Source organism: Lissotriton vulgaris, chromosome 7 (assembly GCF_964263255.1).
Source record: "Lissotriton vulgaris chromosome 7, aLisVul1.2, whole genome shotgun sequence".
NCBI lineage: Eukaryota > Metazoa > Chordata > Amphibia > Caudata > Salamandridae > Lissotriton > Lissotriton vulgaris.
In genome coordinates this window covers 1,682,887,479-1,682,904,778 of record NC_141695.1, presented here as the reverse complement: position 1 = coordinate 1,682,904,778, position 17,300 = coordinate 1,682,887,479, and the positions used below count along the sequence as shown (strand labels likewise).

At 41.6% G+C, this 17,300-nt stretch overlaps 1 protein-coding gene across 1 annotated transcript in view; it reads left to right on the top strand.

Annotated features, from left to right (window-relative positions):
- The window catches only part of RGS19 (regulator of G protein signaling 19), a 284,177-nt gene extending 278,223 nt beyond the window's left edge, over positions 1 to 5,954 (top strand). Inside the window, exon 6 of the mRNA XM_086932792.1 lies at positions 1,294 to 5,954. Coding sequence (XP_086788918.1) covers positions 1,294 to 1,482 — 189 coding nt within the window. The 3' untranslated portion in view covers positions 1,483 to 5,954. The remainder of the gene's footprint in view (positions 1 to 1,293) is intronic.
- The last annotated feature ends 11,346 nt before the right edge of the window (positions 5,955 to 17,300 follow it).

The window sequence follows — 17,300 nt, the reverse complement described above, 5'->3', positions numbered from 1 at the left end:
AGTTTCTGGATCCATTTTGCCACCAGGGGATAGTCAACAGGTGAGCAATCTGCAAGAAGAAGTATTCATCAGAAATGAGAATTTTAGCTTGGCTGCTGTCTAGCTGTAGACCCAACTACACTGCCTTTGGATTTAGCTTGATCACATATTGCTGTAAGGCTTTAGAAAGCTATGTCTTTAACATCACATGTAGCCTGGCAAATGTTTCTCAAAACAACAAAGAATTTCCATTCTTGAGCCTGATGAATGTAAGGGTAGAGGTGTGAGCCCTGCCTTCGAACTGGCCAGCTGATGTCATGGAACAATAAGTTTGAGAGGAACCACTAATAGTCTCATCTGGTTCCCGGGCCTTCTCTTCTGCTTCTTGGGAACAGCACAATCACAACCAGTATTTTATTTAGAGAAGGAACCTGTTGCATAAAAGCAAAGTTCTAGAGTGTAAGATTATTATACATGAAAATGTCTTCAGTCTTTGCTTCTATTTTGTAGCTCCCCACCTGGATTAACTGGGTATCCTGGCTACTGACCCAGTTCTAGCCCAGACCGAATCTTGGGTGGGCCCTGCTGGATGCTTGGAAGTCAAGCCAGTTCGAGCCCTAGACTTAACCATGGGGTCAGCTCTAGAGCTGTGCTTTTGCGGGTTTCCTGAATGTAGGACCTTCCAAGCGAAGTTTAGAAAACACGAATGGTAAAAAGGATAGCCACTTAAAACATTTTCCACAAAAATCCCTGACTTTTTATAAAAACAAACCTGCAAACTTCAAACTCCTAATGAAGTAAAAAGATGTCAATTTTGAACTCATTGAGCTACCCACAAAGAAGGGCCAAGAATGAAAGGTCATGAAATTAAGAAAGGCAAAAGGAGATTTGACATCTACAATTATTTCAGCCAAAAATCTTTTACCTTTGAGCATCCTGCTCAAAAATGTCCCTCAGTAAAATAGTGCATTATCGCCATTGTTGCGGTGAAAAATGCACCAAAGTGAATAAAGCCAAGGAGTCGAGATCTTAGCAGAGCCTGCTCTTGATGAACAGAGCTAGTATTGCTTGGGCTGTGCTTGTGCTGCTCTGGAACTTGTTAATGTCTAAATCCCCAATACTCCGGATTATATGGGATAGGATGATCTAAGCATACATGTTGGTTGCTCTTAGTCATAGAAGTGGGCATGGTCACTAATATATGGCAGACTATTTGTATGAGGGTAAAGGGGACACAACTGTACACTTTATAATTTTGGGCTTCGGCGACTGCGCCTACATAACATGCTGAAATGTTTTTTTCTCTTCTTTCAGGTGAGCTTGGATTCTCGAGTGCGGGAAGTCATAAACAAGAAGATGCAGGAGCCTTCCTTACATACCTTTGATGATGCTCAGCTACAGATCTACACCCTCATGCACAGAGACTCCTACCCTCGCTTTCTGAACTCCGCCATATACAAATCCTTGCTTCAGAATGTGTCACGGTCATCCTCAGAGTCCTAAGGCCCCCACAGAGTTGTCCTTTATAAGAATAACCCATGTCATTCCTTTACATGCCAACGTGAGAAGAAAAGAAAATGTAAGAAGCGATCAAGAGGCATTTTGGGACCAGGAGTGGCTAGGGTTTCCCAGCCTCTCCTCACCCCCAAACACACAATAGCCTCCAACCACCAGCTCTGCACTCACAATGGCTTTAAGGTGGTAGCTTTAGTAATGGACATCATTGTCACTGTCCAGCCTAGGCACAGGAGCAATTGTTTTCTTAATTTTATATCTCTATGTCTGGATTTGGAAAGTTTGGGTGAAGGGATCGTGAGATGGTTTAGGGACCTTTCTGCTCACTCCCTCGTCAACGGGCCTCCTCCAACCTCAAAGTTGTGCCACCATGTGCAGAAGTTTTTCGACTCAACCTCAGGCTCTGCAGCAGCGTAGTACTACTGAACATACTGTTGCTAATAAGAATGCAGAAAAGTGCCAGGCTTGGAACCAAGAGTTCCATTTGGAGGGAGTGTGGGAGCCTTGTGTCCAGAGTGAAAGATGGAATGGAAGGAGCACCTTGAAACTTTCTCCTCCCTTGAAGACTTCAGTCCTCCCTCTATCCATACCAGACAGTGCAATCCCTTGATATGCCTGTTTCTAATTTTTATTTTACATTTTTTTACGTTGCTCGTCATCTGAAAAGGAATTTTAAAAATAAGATGGTATTTTTTTTAAATTATTTGGTTTGTATGAGGCAGTGTCGAGTTTACATTCCTATAGTGGTGCGTAGGCATGATGTGTTTTATGAAATTAGGAGGTTTGGGGAATCACAACCAGTGCTCTGCTCTGGGAGCATGGTTTACAGCAACTATTTTATACAGACCTGTGAAAGTCTAAGGACACAGGCCTATTCTCTATCAAACCTGCGAAGAAGAGCCTTTCCGATGTGGGTTGCGAAGGAAAAGACTCAGACGCCAATGTCCCACCACTGCGCTGTATTGAGATCTATGTTTACATCAGCAATGCTGAATGTCCTGCTTAACCTCATGAACCACAAGAGGGGATAGGACTCGAGCAATCCACCCCTCCCCCACCCGGGGCCAGAGAATTGCACTGTGCGGACCGGATCAGTGTGACCCCCTCAGCATAAATTGGCAGAACAGCCCATTTCACGCCATGAAAAGCTGAGACTGTTACTACAGAACCTTCAAATCAAATGATGTTTGTATTAAAACGCTGAGGGTGAAGTACTGAGCATTACTAATTTCTACCATCTTGGGTGGGGATGAGGAGCACGGGGCAGAATTGCAGAAATGGAGAGGAACCAATAACCTAAACCACAGGTTTTCCAGACAATGTCAACTGCTGGATCTGATCAAGTTGTGGCATTAACCTAGATGGAAACTTCCATTGGGGAAGCTGGATAGGGCAGGGGGTAATAAGTAAACCCTTCAATAATGCTCACAACTCTTTCCAAATTGGGATTCCTGCAGCCGGCAACCACAACTTGCATCCATCCAATCAGTGCGAGCGTCCACTGACCACCATGCACAAGGACTCCAGGTGGCAAAAATGTTTTTTGGGTGGAGTGAGCGCATTGTTAGTACTCCTCACCCCCTCTCCAAATGTTAGAGACCTTTAAGTAAGTCACAGAGTTTTACTGAATTGCTTTGTAATGGTTGGCCGCATGAGCCAGAAAAGTGCATGAAGTGCCAGAAAACAGCCTAACTAGTAATATTATCATGGTGTGAAGAAGGAGCGCGGAGATCTAAAACATGAGATTAGACAGGGTAAACTTCTGGATTATTACAAACTTGCCAAATTCTTCCTCTTATTCTCTCTTAATCAACGTTCTCCCCGTTTCTCCTCTCCAACATTCTTCTGGCTATGCTGTCGTTATGGAGAAGGCAGAACAGTGGCCAGACTGGATGGACCTTTATCCATGTAGACAGGAAAATTGGATCTGTAATCCTTCTGTGCCAATCAAGGCTACAGTTCTCTTCGACTACTCCGTTATTGTGTCTCTTGTTAATTCTGGTCCTTCCTTTTCTTCCTTCATCCTTCTCTTCTACCTTTCCATGGAGCACTTCTTCTGTTTCTTTTTCCGTTCCACCTTTTGTCTCCTGCTCTGTAGGTTTACTTCCCACATCTTGATTTCTGTAAGCCCTCATTCTGTTCTGTCTCTAATGTCACCCTGTGTTTGATGCAGCATTGCACAGGTGTCTTTGTGCCAATACACTCCACAGTGCCACCGATTTCTAATCTTTAAAGTATATATAACCAACCTTATTGCTCAGGAATTTATGGGACTACATTTCTATTTTAGAAACTGGCGAACATAATTTTGAGAAAAAAATGAAATGATACTTTACAGAGAAAATCAAATATGATGTCACATAATTTTTGTTTTTATTAGGGTGATTATTCCGGAAAGCTTACTATATATGCTCATATATGAAACAAGCACCAAATAGGATATTTGAGATGTCTGTTGTATGCATCATCATTAGCACAAACCCTTCGAGAATAGATACTACTGAATCATATGCTCAAACTCAGTTTAAAAATGCTTGTACTCCGATGATGTCACTCACAGGTTGATGTGGTCAGTCTATTACCAGATACTGCAAGCTGCTGCCTGTCATAGCCCCTTTGATTTAATTGGGGAATAATGTAAACTGTAACTTGATGATGTCAATATAGAGTAACATCTACCAGGGTGGGTATAGGAGAATAATGCCCGGCGCTCAAATCTCCACCCACCAGTTACCTGCGGGAGATATTTTATCCATCAAGTACAAACAAATCCCTTTTAAGAAGTTAATCACAGAGTATTTGTTTATTTTACAAAGTCTTTGTAAATTCACCAATCCTTATATTTTTATTAAAAAAAGTAATGTTATTCTTTCCAAAATCCAAGAATGATAACATTTTTCAAATTCATACATCAATGGAGAGATTCCAAATAGCATCCACTTCAATTTTAGATAATTTAAGATATGAAGAAGTAGACAACCAAAACTTGTTTCGCTGACTAACCATCGGTCAGGGCATACATCTTATATAATTAATATGATCTTTCAACATTCATATTTCAGAAGAGTGTTATTTTTAAAACTAGTAACTGTTCACTTTAGAGGGTTTAGAAAGCTCTAGGTTGCACTGGTTCAAAGTTATAACTTAGGTTCCCATCAACTGGTTGATAATCCCATGATAATATACTGCTGATAGTAGACAAAACGCAAGTGTGGTGTGAATATGATGATTTTCACTCTGTGATTAATCTCCTCAAAGGGAACAGTGTTTGTATTCAATTTCGAGAGCGTTCATGATAGGACAATGCCAGCCACCATCACGTCAGTCATTACGTCTGTACACAGACAGATAAGGTTAGTAATAAGTATATAGAGTCTATTGTCAACTACAGACATCCACTGTCTGATATCTGTTCCCGATCAAAGGATTCCAATTGTTGTTTGATTAAGTTAGCATCCAGTCAATGTCATTCCTTTACCTGATGTCAATCCTCATTTCAGGTTGTCTGGTGGTATTAGATTATGTTAGTCATAACCTGATGCTATCTACCAAACATCCGAAGATGTTACCCAACATTTGCCCTTTAAGGTGTCAGCTGCCACACGCCAAAATCCCTCCTTTAACTGATATCACACTATATTTAATTTGCACACCGGAAGATACCAATAACCTTCACAACATACCTCTCCATTTTCAGATTTCAGTCAACCTAGAATTTGTTATTTGATAGATGGCAGTAATTGGATGGTATATCCACAATAATCCATGGCAGATTTGATCTGACACAAAAAGTTAACTTTTTTAATGTCAATCACCATTTGACAAACTCTTCTTTAGGAGATGCCCATCTCATGTCTGACCCTTTTCAGATAATGTAAGTCAACATCTCTTAATAAGGTTTGTCCTATATTGATGCCGCTACAGCCTGATCTCTACCATTTTAAATGATCGTCATGTAATTATGCCTGCCCTTAACCAGAAATCAGTCATTGTCTGGCAATGACTGTGCTTTTCAATATACCCTTAGTCATCGTTTGATGATGTTTGTTAATTATGAAAAGTCAGCACTGTGTGATATATCTATCCGGTAAAAGCAGGTATGACTCATGGTTTCTTTCCACTGCCAGAATCCAATCCCTGTCTGCTAGCATCAATGGTAGTCACTTTCTGAGTTTGTCACAAAAGTAAATGATGTACCCGATGATCCATACAAGTCACCATGAATTAATACCAAAGACTGCCAGATAATGAGGCGCCCCTCTGCCTGCTAATATTAATACCTGTCAACTGAGCTGTGAAACATCTCTTTTGAAGAGCAAGTGTGTATGTCTGCATGCTTACCCTGCAAGCTGTTGAATGGAACTATGGTTAAAGAGAACTATTGCAAAACTTCACTTTGCTGAACTGCATAACTATCAGTGTTTGATTTAACAAAACAATATACATCTTAAAAAAAGAAATGCTGTGTTTGTTACCCAACCTATGTCTAAATTATACAATTTAATTAAGAACTCGTTAATAATATGGAAAGATTCCTTACTTGTAATCCTAGTTCTCCATGTTGGGAATCTACATTAAATTCATGAGCACAATTTCTGTCTGTACATGGGATCTTGGAAAACTTTTAAATAAAGAACAAAAATATTTTAACAAGCACTGGCAAGACCAAAGCTTTTCGCATTCATTATAGTAATGATACAAGAGCTCTAAAGTAATGTGTGCTTCTAATATACACATTGATCAAAGGGTGCACCATTATTTCATGGACATGAAACTGTGTAGTACCAAATTACTGTAGTAAATACCGTATCCACCACATTACCAAAGACAAAATGTATATAGTCCGTGGCTTAATGTAATCCCGTGAAATATGAAGCACCCCTATGCTCACCAATTTTAGCCCCATCTAAAGCAGCCTATACCCAGACATGGAAAATATAAAAAGTTGGACTTTACTTTTAAAAATAAATAGCCAATTGAAATCAAAAGAATTAAAATACAACTGCACTGTTTAATTCCTCTTTGCAAAACCTAGTTGCAAAGGAAAACAGAAAACAAGAGAACTAGGTAGTCAGTCACTAAAAATTTAATAAAAAACCTGACTTTACTTTTTAAAAATGGTCAATTTTAATTACAAAATTCCTGCAAACCCTATTTTATAGGAAATCAGAACAAGAGAAACCGGTAACTAACAGAAAACGGGATCCTTCCACTTAAAACTGATCAGTACCACTTCTATCCCACAATGCACTACTATGCCAAACTTCCTATCCCTTTTATCATCGGGAATCTCTTCTTTGTTTTCTCTCTCAAACTGTAGCTTCCGGTGTCCCAGAGGGATTGGATTGCTCATGAATTTAACAGAGATGACCATAGCGGATAATCATAGTCAATACAGTAGTTTCTGGCAAAAGGGAAAGAGGCAATAATCACTACTCCTAGTGGAGCCATCTTGAAGCTTGCTCATTATGGGCCAATTAGCTTTCTGAATGAAAAGGATTTTGCATAAACGTATCCACCTTTCTAGGTCAACATGTCCAAAGTTAAAAAAGTACTGTTTGGGGCTTCCCAACATATTTAATTTTTTTTCCTGTATATTGTCTGAATACTTAATTACATCAACGGTGTGATTATGTTGATGTGTTTTTTCTGCTAGGGTTGTGGGATACGGGGGGGGGGGTTTAGGGAGTATGATGTATGTGAAAATCTGAGATCACTTTAGGAAGGAAAGAACGGTGAGTTCAAAGGAATCATTTTGGAAAACATTATAGGGTTATGGAAACAAGGGCCTGATTTTGCTCTCTCTCTAAACAAATTAACTAGAAGCTACACTTCAAGAACGATATTGCAAGTTTGTATTGTGTGTACGTGCAAAGGGATGTCCTATCAATTTGAAAGAGAAAACGTTTAGCTTTCATTGAACTAAGTGCCTACTCATATGTGATCAGGAGGGGTGGAAAGACAGCATATCTACAGACCTCCTAAGACATTATTAACCGCTTGGTAGAACATTATTAGGAGACAACTGTAAGACTGAGCTAAATAAAGAAGAGACGTTAGTACCCTCTCTTCCTGGCGTGTTGTTGGGTCACTGTGCTTGTTAAGCACCATATGCCTAACCCCTTTCTTCTGAAAGCATATGATCTTGTTGGAGGTGTTGTTACTTCTTTGAGCATGTTCAAACACTCCATGAAAATACTATAGATGGTCATACTGTACATATTAATGAACAAAGCTCCTAAGTTAATTAATGGAAGTCTATGGTGGGATGCACTTCTGTTTATCATGAATAGGTGTTCTGATTGCTTGGCCATCCCTTTGAAGCTCTTATAACAGGAGGTGGATGTCACGATTCCACCAGTGAGGAGGTCAAGTCAAGACTATTAGAATCCTTCAGTTCTACAACACTGCAAGAACATTTCTGCTAAAGATGCTGGTTTTGTGAGTTGTTCAGTGTAATTGTTAGAAATAATTACCAATTGCTGGGATTAAATCACGTATTTTGTGCATCACTTTAAAAACAATTCAGTGAGACACCTTACTTGCAGCATGTCTGCTCAGACTCTGGTCTCGGGTTCATTGCGCCAGAGCACTCAAGCTGCACCTCTCTGATGCTGTGCATTGAGGCAAAAACTGGTCTGTAGCTGTTTGTATTCCTGTCACAGTGAACCTGGCAAAGCTGTTCAGGTTGCACTGTTCCTGTGGAGCAGGGGGTTGTATGACATTACAACGCATGCTTTTACTACGCATGCCTTTACATCGCAAGTTTTACAACGCATGCTGTTACAATGCATAGTGTTGAGGGGTGCTGGATAGTGAATAGTTTAATTTACTGTTCCAACTCCAGTCCCCGTGGATAGTAGGGAAAGTGATGGATAGTAAATTAAATCTATTCCCTATCCTGGAGCGCCCCCCAGCGCAATGCGTTGTAATGACATGCGTTGTAAAACTTGCGATGTAAAGGCATGCGTCGTAAAAGTTGCGTTGAAAAGGATGTTCCCCGGAGCAGGGCAAAGTCTGATTTGCATAATACTGGGTCTGTTTTGAGTGACACACTGCAAAATGAACCGGAATATAGCTCAAGTGATTGCCAATGGCTGAGACTTTTGCAAGCATTCCACCCATTATCTTTGTGTTTAAATGTTCTCTCTTTCAGATTATAGGTGCTTTCATTAACACATATATAGAAATCTGCATCAGGGTAAAGATTAGAGAGCTGTTGGAGATAACCAGTAACTTGTCTTTGCCATCTCTAGTACCCTTGGACCCTCAGTCTTCCAGACATTCTTGGAGTGTTTTTTTAGCCACAAAAGAAACAACGATAATGTATATTGGCAGGAAGGACAAGACATCTTCCAGATATTATTAGAGTGGCTTTTCATTTTTAGCACAAAACAAACAACGATAATGCATATTTCCAGGCAGCGCAAGAAATATTTCGCTGTAAATCAGAGAAATAACTCAATCTGTATGTAATTCAAATGAATACAAGTTAGTCTCTTCTCTGAAGGAAATTATATTGTGCTCTTTGTGAAAAACACAGCTAGCAGATATACGATTATTTGCATTGGGGCGAGTTGTCAACTAGAGTTTGTTCATCTGAAGTCACAAACAATCAAGCATTTCGAATATTATGAGGACATTTTGAAGAATTTTAAGGATGAGATTGATATGAGAAGCACTTCATTCACATATAGTTAAACATACATATTCATGCATTTGCTCAAGGGACCAGGCTTCAAGGCAAAAGGAAACATTTTACACTGAAAGTGTTGGTTGGTGCCTGTAATGTGGATGTATGCATCATGCAGCTCTATGGAGCACATACAGTTGCCTTTGATTACTGTGAAAAAAAATCCATTGTCGAGCCAACATATTGAATTTTTTTATTCTTCGGTTTTCCATTCTCTAGTCAGGAAGGAGCCTACATTTTTCTCCTGGATCGTCTTTACTTTCAGAAACATGAATATATGTCGTACTCACTCAGCCGATGGAGTTCCTTTGAATTAAATATTGTCCATGAAGGATATGAAAAATGTTAACCAGAAGGATGAGATTTAGAGCCCTGTAAATCGTGTGAGATGGACTGCATGGTGGAGCCCATATAATATAATGATTCTGTATCAATCTAAAAACATGCTAACTCCTCCCTATTATGAAATGCAGCTGAAGATTTTGCAGACAGTAGAAGCAGGAGGATTTCCTATTTAGCATACATTTTCAGTCCAGCAAGGACCACCCATTAAAATATTCTCATGGAAACGCCTGACAATATCCACTGCCACAAAAATCCGCCACATCCATGGAGGCACTAATGTTCCGGTTGGATACTACATACTCCTCTCTTGCCGTCTCTCTTCTACTCTATAGGCAGAAAGTCTGCAATATACTCAACAAACTATCACGGGAATCTGTCATATCTTCTGATAAAGAAGAACCATAACCTACTATCGAGATAGTCAAGGAAGAGGCACCTATCTCTCTTCCCAATGAATTCCTGCAACAGATTTGTATTGAGAAATTCAGAAAGAAGAATAAGACAACTTCCTTTTTTTCTAAAAGCTGTTACAATAAGAGAACCAGAATTATCACTACTGAGAAAAAGTGTCTGACTTCACACACAGTAGTTTCTTTCCTATTTTCGTTCACAGTGTTTTTCTACAGCAGAGACACCAAAGGCCTCTATGGTATGTTGAAGAAGACTAAGATGTAGATGTCACGTAGTCATTCGACTACACAGTTACTCAAAGATTAGTCTCTTTACAGAAAGTGGAACACGGGGTAGGTGGCTTTGATGCTTTCGTCCTTACTTCTGTAATCTCTAAATCGTGAAAGGGCACAGTAGTTGAATAAGGAGAATTTAGAGAACCTAGAAAATAAGTGATTCAATGTATGTTTGAGTTTGTACTATGCTCTTTTGTTTGGTTGAATCTGCACAAAGTCTCAGTAAGTGTGTTTAGTCCTGGGAGGGATGCTACTCCTTAATGATGAGCTAGTCCTTTTGCTCTTCAACAATGACCTTCTGAAACGCACAGGGCTCTTAGCATGTGGAGCAGTAGGCCTTCAAGGATGCCGGTAATTAGTTATATGATCCACAAGCTTGGCATAGGGTCAGCTGGTTCTGAATGAAAATGTCTCTTCTATTCCTGGCAACCAGCATTTGTTGTATATTCTATGTTAGCTATACCCTCAGTCACCGAATTTGTCAGCTTCTTCAAAAATTAACCTCTTCAATAAAGCTCATGTGCTGTAAGTAGGTACATTTCTAAGGCTGTGTATGCCAGGATGTTGTGATCCTCAAATTTAAGCAAATTCCCAATATCAAAAGAATCCCTTAACATCATATACATAGCTGGCAAGCTAGTCAAAATCGAAACTTTCTACTCTACTCTATGAAGGCCATGGTGACGTCTATGCTGCTCACTCTGATGAATTTGCCTGGGTTTCAGAGGAAGTTTCGGCAGGTTCTTGGATGGAGAATAATCGTGTTCTTGGAGCTTTTCTGAACTGGAACATTGTAGTCTGTGAGGAAACCCCGGGAAATGCCCCAAAACCCAGACTGATTCTATCCCATTCCCATTGCTTTCTAAAAGACATTTTGATGGTGTGAATATATAAAAAAAGAACAAAATGTAAAGTGAACATTGACTCAATAGGAACCGTCACATTTTTCTTGAAACATGCCTTTTCTCTACTGAAAAACACATAAACGAAATTAAGCAAAACGCAGCCTCAAAAATGTATTTCTTAATGAAATATAGGAAAAGACAGTGGCCTAGCGTTCAGAAGGCCATGCTCCATACAGTCATATAGCTGAATAATTAACCAGAGAGCTAAATGTCTCTTCAAAACATTATGAGGTCCAAGTGCTTCCGCATGCCTTGAAAGAGCGGGATGACATGTACAGTTTTAACCACCAATCCCTTTATTGTTATGCTTTTGGCTTAGTGGCAGACCATCCCTACAAGGGAAAATTAAATGATATGCTTTGTAACAGTATACATTTTTCAGCGAGAAGGGACTGAATTCAACAAATATTGTGTTGCGGAAAAGGTAAACAGAGTTGTCCGTAGCCATAAGCAAATGAGACTGATTATGCAGTGTATAAATCCAGTCTTTTCCCAATGAAGCTTGGTGACCATCGCTAGAGGAGCAATTCCATGTCCACAGCCATAATGTGGTAGATAAGCATGATAGTTTAGGAGAATTGGGACAGAGAAGCGGCAGTGCAGCTGCTGGGTGCTGAGAGGCCAGGAATGTGGTGGCTGAGCACCAAGAGGACAGTGAAGCAGCAAGGGAGAGTAAGAAGAGATCCAGATAGAAGGGAATCGTGGGGAGACTGATTCATTTCCCTGGTCCACCTGCTCTTACAAACCCAAACGTGGGCCTGCATCACTGCCTGGGGCGACTAGGAAAGAGGAATGCATCATGACTCGATGTGCTGGACCTGTTCTGAATATGCAAAGAAAGCTTGCTCTTTGCACTCTGTTCTCCCTTGCACCATGTTATATCCCATGTACCCTCTGCTCAATCTGGCACCTTCAATCCCCACCCACCTTGACAGTGCTAATGATTTTGGTAGGTAGAGACTAGAGGGGAATCGGGTTTGCTTTTAAATGGATGCAACCCTCAAACCCCTACTACACCCAGTACAACATTTGTAGCCAGTGGCACCTTAAAGATTTTGGAGGCCCGGGGCAAAACACATTTTGGGGGACCCTATGCGGAACAACTTTTTAAATTGTATTACGAAATTTCTGCTAATTCAGGCCCTTTTAATGCTAAATTATGTTAATCTTTAGCAGAAAAATAGAACAGGCAGAGGTCAAATAGAGAGAAGGTTCACTTTCTTAGGGGGCCTCGGAAGGAGGGGGCCCCGGACAGTTGCAATACTTTGCCCATACCTTAAAACATCTCTGTGTGTAGCAGCAGTATAAGATGTGTTGCGTGTGGTGAATAGATATCCGTCACTACTATCCATGTGCTATCTTTTCCTCAAAGCTTTTCCAGACATATTTTCAAATACACAAAGGCCAAATTGGCTGAACTGAAAATGCTTGCTTATTGACTCCCCTTTAAACGTTGGTATTGAAAAGAGAGATAAAACGGTTTAAAAAAAATAAATGTAATGACATCTTTATGGTAAAAAAGGAAAGCCATAAAAAACTAGTTACTAACCTGTACACTATGGTTCTTCAGTATTGATATCTTTCATAGATTCACATGCTTGTATCTTCCCCGTCGTCGTAGTGGTAGTCTCACTGTAAATGAATAACAATAGCAGTAAAAGAAAAAACTGCATAGTAAACCCTTAGGGAAGTATATTGTTAAGTAGCCTATCATCATTAGTATGTGGTCCAAAAGCCAGCCAATCATCTCCCAGCCCTGACATCACACTCCCCAGCACAGCCACCACACCTCAGATTTCCAGACACAAGTGTGAGCCAAGGATGTATCTAGAGATAAAAAGTGGCCTACCCGAGAAACGGGGAGGCGGGCGGGCCGCATGTGAACCTATGAAAGATATCAATACTGGAGAACAGGTAAGTAACAAGTTTCTTCTCCAGTATTGAATCTTTCATAGATTCACATGCTTGTATCAGAATAGAGAGCAGTACTTATACTATATCGTGTTTATAGGATAGAACCCTTTTTTCAGAATAAAATAATGGCTTATAATACAGAAAACGCTTGCATGGCTCAGTGCATATCACCTTATGAACACAATACTTGAAAATACCCACAATGCATTGAGAAAAACATCCAATGAATATATAAGAATTTTTTTACAAGAAAAGAACATAGCATGGTAGATATGGTCTGAGAAGTACCTTAGTGAAACAGGTGCCGTAGAACTGCTTGTTCCACCAATGCATCCTCTTTCCACGCTGGGTCTAGACAGTAGTGTCTAGTAAACGTGTGCACATTTGTCCATGTTGCTGCTCAGCAGATGTCCGGGAGCAATACTCCCGCAAACAATGCCGCTGAAGTTGCCATCTTCCTTGGGAATGAGTGCAAACTCCGGATCGCAGAGGTTTTCCGGTTTTCTCATGGCATAAAGAAATGGCAGAAGCTATCCATCTAGAAATACTAGATCTTGACGGAGCCAAACCTTTTCTGTGCCCAGAAAAGGCCACAAACAGTTGGCTTGTCTTTCGAAAAGATTACGTTTTGTCGATATAGAGTTTTAAGCATCTTTTGACGTCCAGTGTATGCAGAGATTTTTTTCGCTGCAGAAGAGGGGTTCTAAAAGTATGTAGGTAACAAAGCGGGTTCATTGAGATGAAAAACGGAGGGGACTTTGGGAATTAATTTAGGATTTGTCCTGAGTATGACCTTATCTTGTTTGAATTGAAGAAATGGTTCTGCGATAGCGAAAGCCAGGATCGGCTGACCCTCCTGGCTGAAGTGAGGGCGTGCAGCAAGGCAGTTTTCCAAGAAACAAACTGTAATTCAGTTTTGTTAACTGGGTCGAATGGAGGCTTCATGAGTTGCGTCAGGACTGTATTATGCTGCCATGGAATTGACAGATGCTTAACTGGAGGGAACACTCTGAAGAGTCCTTTCAGAAATTCCTTTATCACACTTTGAGATCAAAGAGATGGACGAATTGGTGTTCTGCGATATCTTGAGATAGCCGCAAGCTGTACTTTGACTGATGCATGGGAGAGTCCTTCTTTGGCTAAATGTAAAAGGTAAGGAATAATTTGCTCTGGAGACGAGTGAAAAGGGTGCAGAGCTTGTGTGAAACACCACTGGCAAAACCTCTTCCATTTTGCTGTGTAAGTCTTGTTCGTTGAAACTGCCCGAGATTAAGAGAGGATATCTCAACATTCCTGAGAGATATTTAAGGAATGAAATTCGTGCCCATGAGGTTCCAGGCTAACAAGTTCAATGATGTCAACTGTGGATGAAGAAATTGTCCTTCATTCATTGAGATTAGATCTTGAATCAGAGGAAACTGCACTCTGGGGGCCACTGACAACTGGAGGAGCTCCGAAAACCAGAACTGTCTCGGCCATGCCGGGGGTATCAGAATCAAGTGGCACGGTTCCGACCTCATTTTCCGTAATACCATGGGTATCAGAGGGAATGGAGGGAATGCGTACGCAAATATTCCCGTCCAGCGGAGATGTAGATCATTACCCCAAGATCTCGCTCGAGGGAATCTGCTTGCAAAATGTTTACATTTCTTGTGTTGGTTTGCGAACAGATCCAGAGATGGAGGGCCTCACAGGCGAAATATTCTCAGGAGTTGATCTTGAGCTAATTCCCATTCGTGTGAAACACTGGCTGATCTGCTTAGGATGTTTGCCCTTGTGTTGTGAACTCCCGGAACGTGCTGAACCTGCAGAGAGTTGTTGTGCAGCAGGAGCCAGTTCCAAATCTCTTGAGCTTGTGCCGATAAGGGCTTTGATCTTGTACCCCCCTGTTTTAGCAGATAAAACGTCTACTTACTGTCTGTCCTGACCAGTACTAGCGAATCGTGGATCCTGGGGAGGAAAGCCTGTAGGCCCAAGAACACTGCTTTTAGTTCTAACAAGTTGATATGTAGCTGAGCTTCTAGAACGGACCAATGGCCTTGTATTTCGAGGTCCTGGAGGTGTGCTCCCAAACTTGGAGTGATGCGTCTGTCGTCTTGACATAACTGAGACATTGAGGTTCGAAGAGCAGACCATTTGATAAGTTCTTTCTGATCCTCCACCATGACAGTGCTGCCTGTATTTGAGGAGTGATGATGATTCGATCCTCGAAGGACCCATGGCACTGCACCCATTGCACGTCGAGTAGCTCTTGAAGGGGCCGCATGTGTATCCGGCAATTGGGAACTAATGGGATGCATGAAGACATCATCCCCAACAATGATTTGAAGATTCTCACCGAAGTGGACCTTTTTGTTTGTAATTTTGACGCCAGACTTAAGATTTTATGGATGCTTTCTCCTGAAGGATACTCTTTTGCTTCCTTCGTCTGTAGCCTGGCCCCTAGTAATTGAAGAGACTGCGATGGAATGAGAGAAGAATTTTCCATACTGATCCGCAGGCCTAGGCATTGGAAGAGATCCATGCAGCATTGGAGGGAGTGCAGGGTGGCTTGATATGATGTTCCCTTTATTAGCCAATTGTCCAGATAAGGATATATCTGGTGGCCTTGTTGTCTCAAGTGTACTGCAACTGGCGGCATGCATTTTGTGAAAAACCTTGGCGCGGATCTGAGGCGGAAGGGTAACACTTTGAACTGGGAGTGGCGCCCCCCCACCGCGAATCGTAGATACTGCCTGTGTTTGATGTGAATCGGGATATGAAAATAGGCATCTAAGAGAGCTAGGAATGCCATGTAATCTCTCCTGCGCAGCATCAGGAGGATTTCCGGAAGGGACAGCATACAAAACGATATTTTTCTGATAAATTTCTTCAAGCCTCTCAGGTCCATTACCTGCCTCCATTTGGAAGACTGTATCAAGAAAAAATGCAAGTAAAATCCTTTCCCTCGCTGTTGAGACGGAACTTCCTCTATTGCTCCTTTCACAATGAGAGACCACATTTCTGCCTTGAGGGCTGAAAGATGTTGTTGCTTCCTGTGAACAGGCAGTTGATTCAGGGGGTTTTGCGTGAATTCTAGGGTATGGCCCTGATGGATCACGTCCGGTACCCACCTGTCCGTTGTTATTGACAGCCATTGTCGATAAAAAAGAGAGAGGCAATGGACCTGTTTGAGGTATGACAAGGTGGTCGGCGCCTTGGCATTGTCACGGTCTTCGATTGGAGTCCTGTGATTCTCTAATGGCAGCAGACTTCATTCTGGGCTGCTGCTCAAAGGACGTGTTTGAGGAACGAAACTGCTGGTTGCTGGAAAATTGACGGTACTCCTGTTGATTATAGTGGCCTCTAGATCCTCTTCTACGAAAGGACAGGAACCTATTTTGATGCAGAGAACCTAACCCTCTCGCTGTGTCTGTGTCCGATTTTATTCCTTGCAGGGCATCATCGACATGTTTGCCAAAGAGATTTTCCCCATCAAAGGGCATATCTACAATTTTTGCCTGGACTTCCGGCCTGAATGAAGTAGCCTTAAGCCAGCCTTGTCTGCAGAGCGCCACTGCTCCAGCCATCTGTTTGAACGCCACCGATGATATGTCCATGGTGATGTCCACGGATTCAGAGGCTTCCCTAATCCCTTCCTGTAAATTGATGGTTGCTTCTTCCTTTTTGTCTTCTGGCAGATGAGATAAAAGTGGTGTGATGTCCGACTACATCTGCCTATTGTATCGGCTGATAAGAGCTAGTGCATTTGCCGCTCTAATCGAAGTTGCTGCCATCACTGCAAAGCGCTTCCCTGCGCCATCCATCCTTCTTCCTTCCTTGTTGGGAGGAGCTGAAATAGCAGAGACCGGGTTTTCTGCGCCGTCTGCATTACCACCGATTCAGGGTGTTGATGCCCAATCAGGCACGCTGGGCAGGACTCAGGAGATCAATATTTTTTCTCAATTCTGGGTACCGAGGCTGCAACCTAGGCTGGGTTCTTCATGATCTTTAAACCCTCGTCCCAGATATGACTCATTATTGGAATTGTCCTGACAGACTTCCTGGATGATTCTTTGAAGTCATAGAAGAAATAATCCATTTCCTGCACTGCCAGAGGAAGCTCAAAGCTCTTGGAGGCCCTTTCCATGATGTCGTGAAATTCTCCAATATCTTTTGGCGTGAGGAGCTTGCCGGGGAGGCCGACGGAGTAGTAGGTATGATATATTGATCCCATTCAGCATCCACTAGATACTGCTGAAGAAGTTCCCCTTCTTCTGGTTG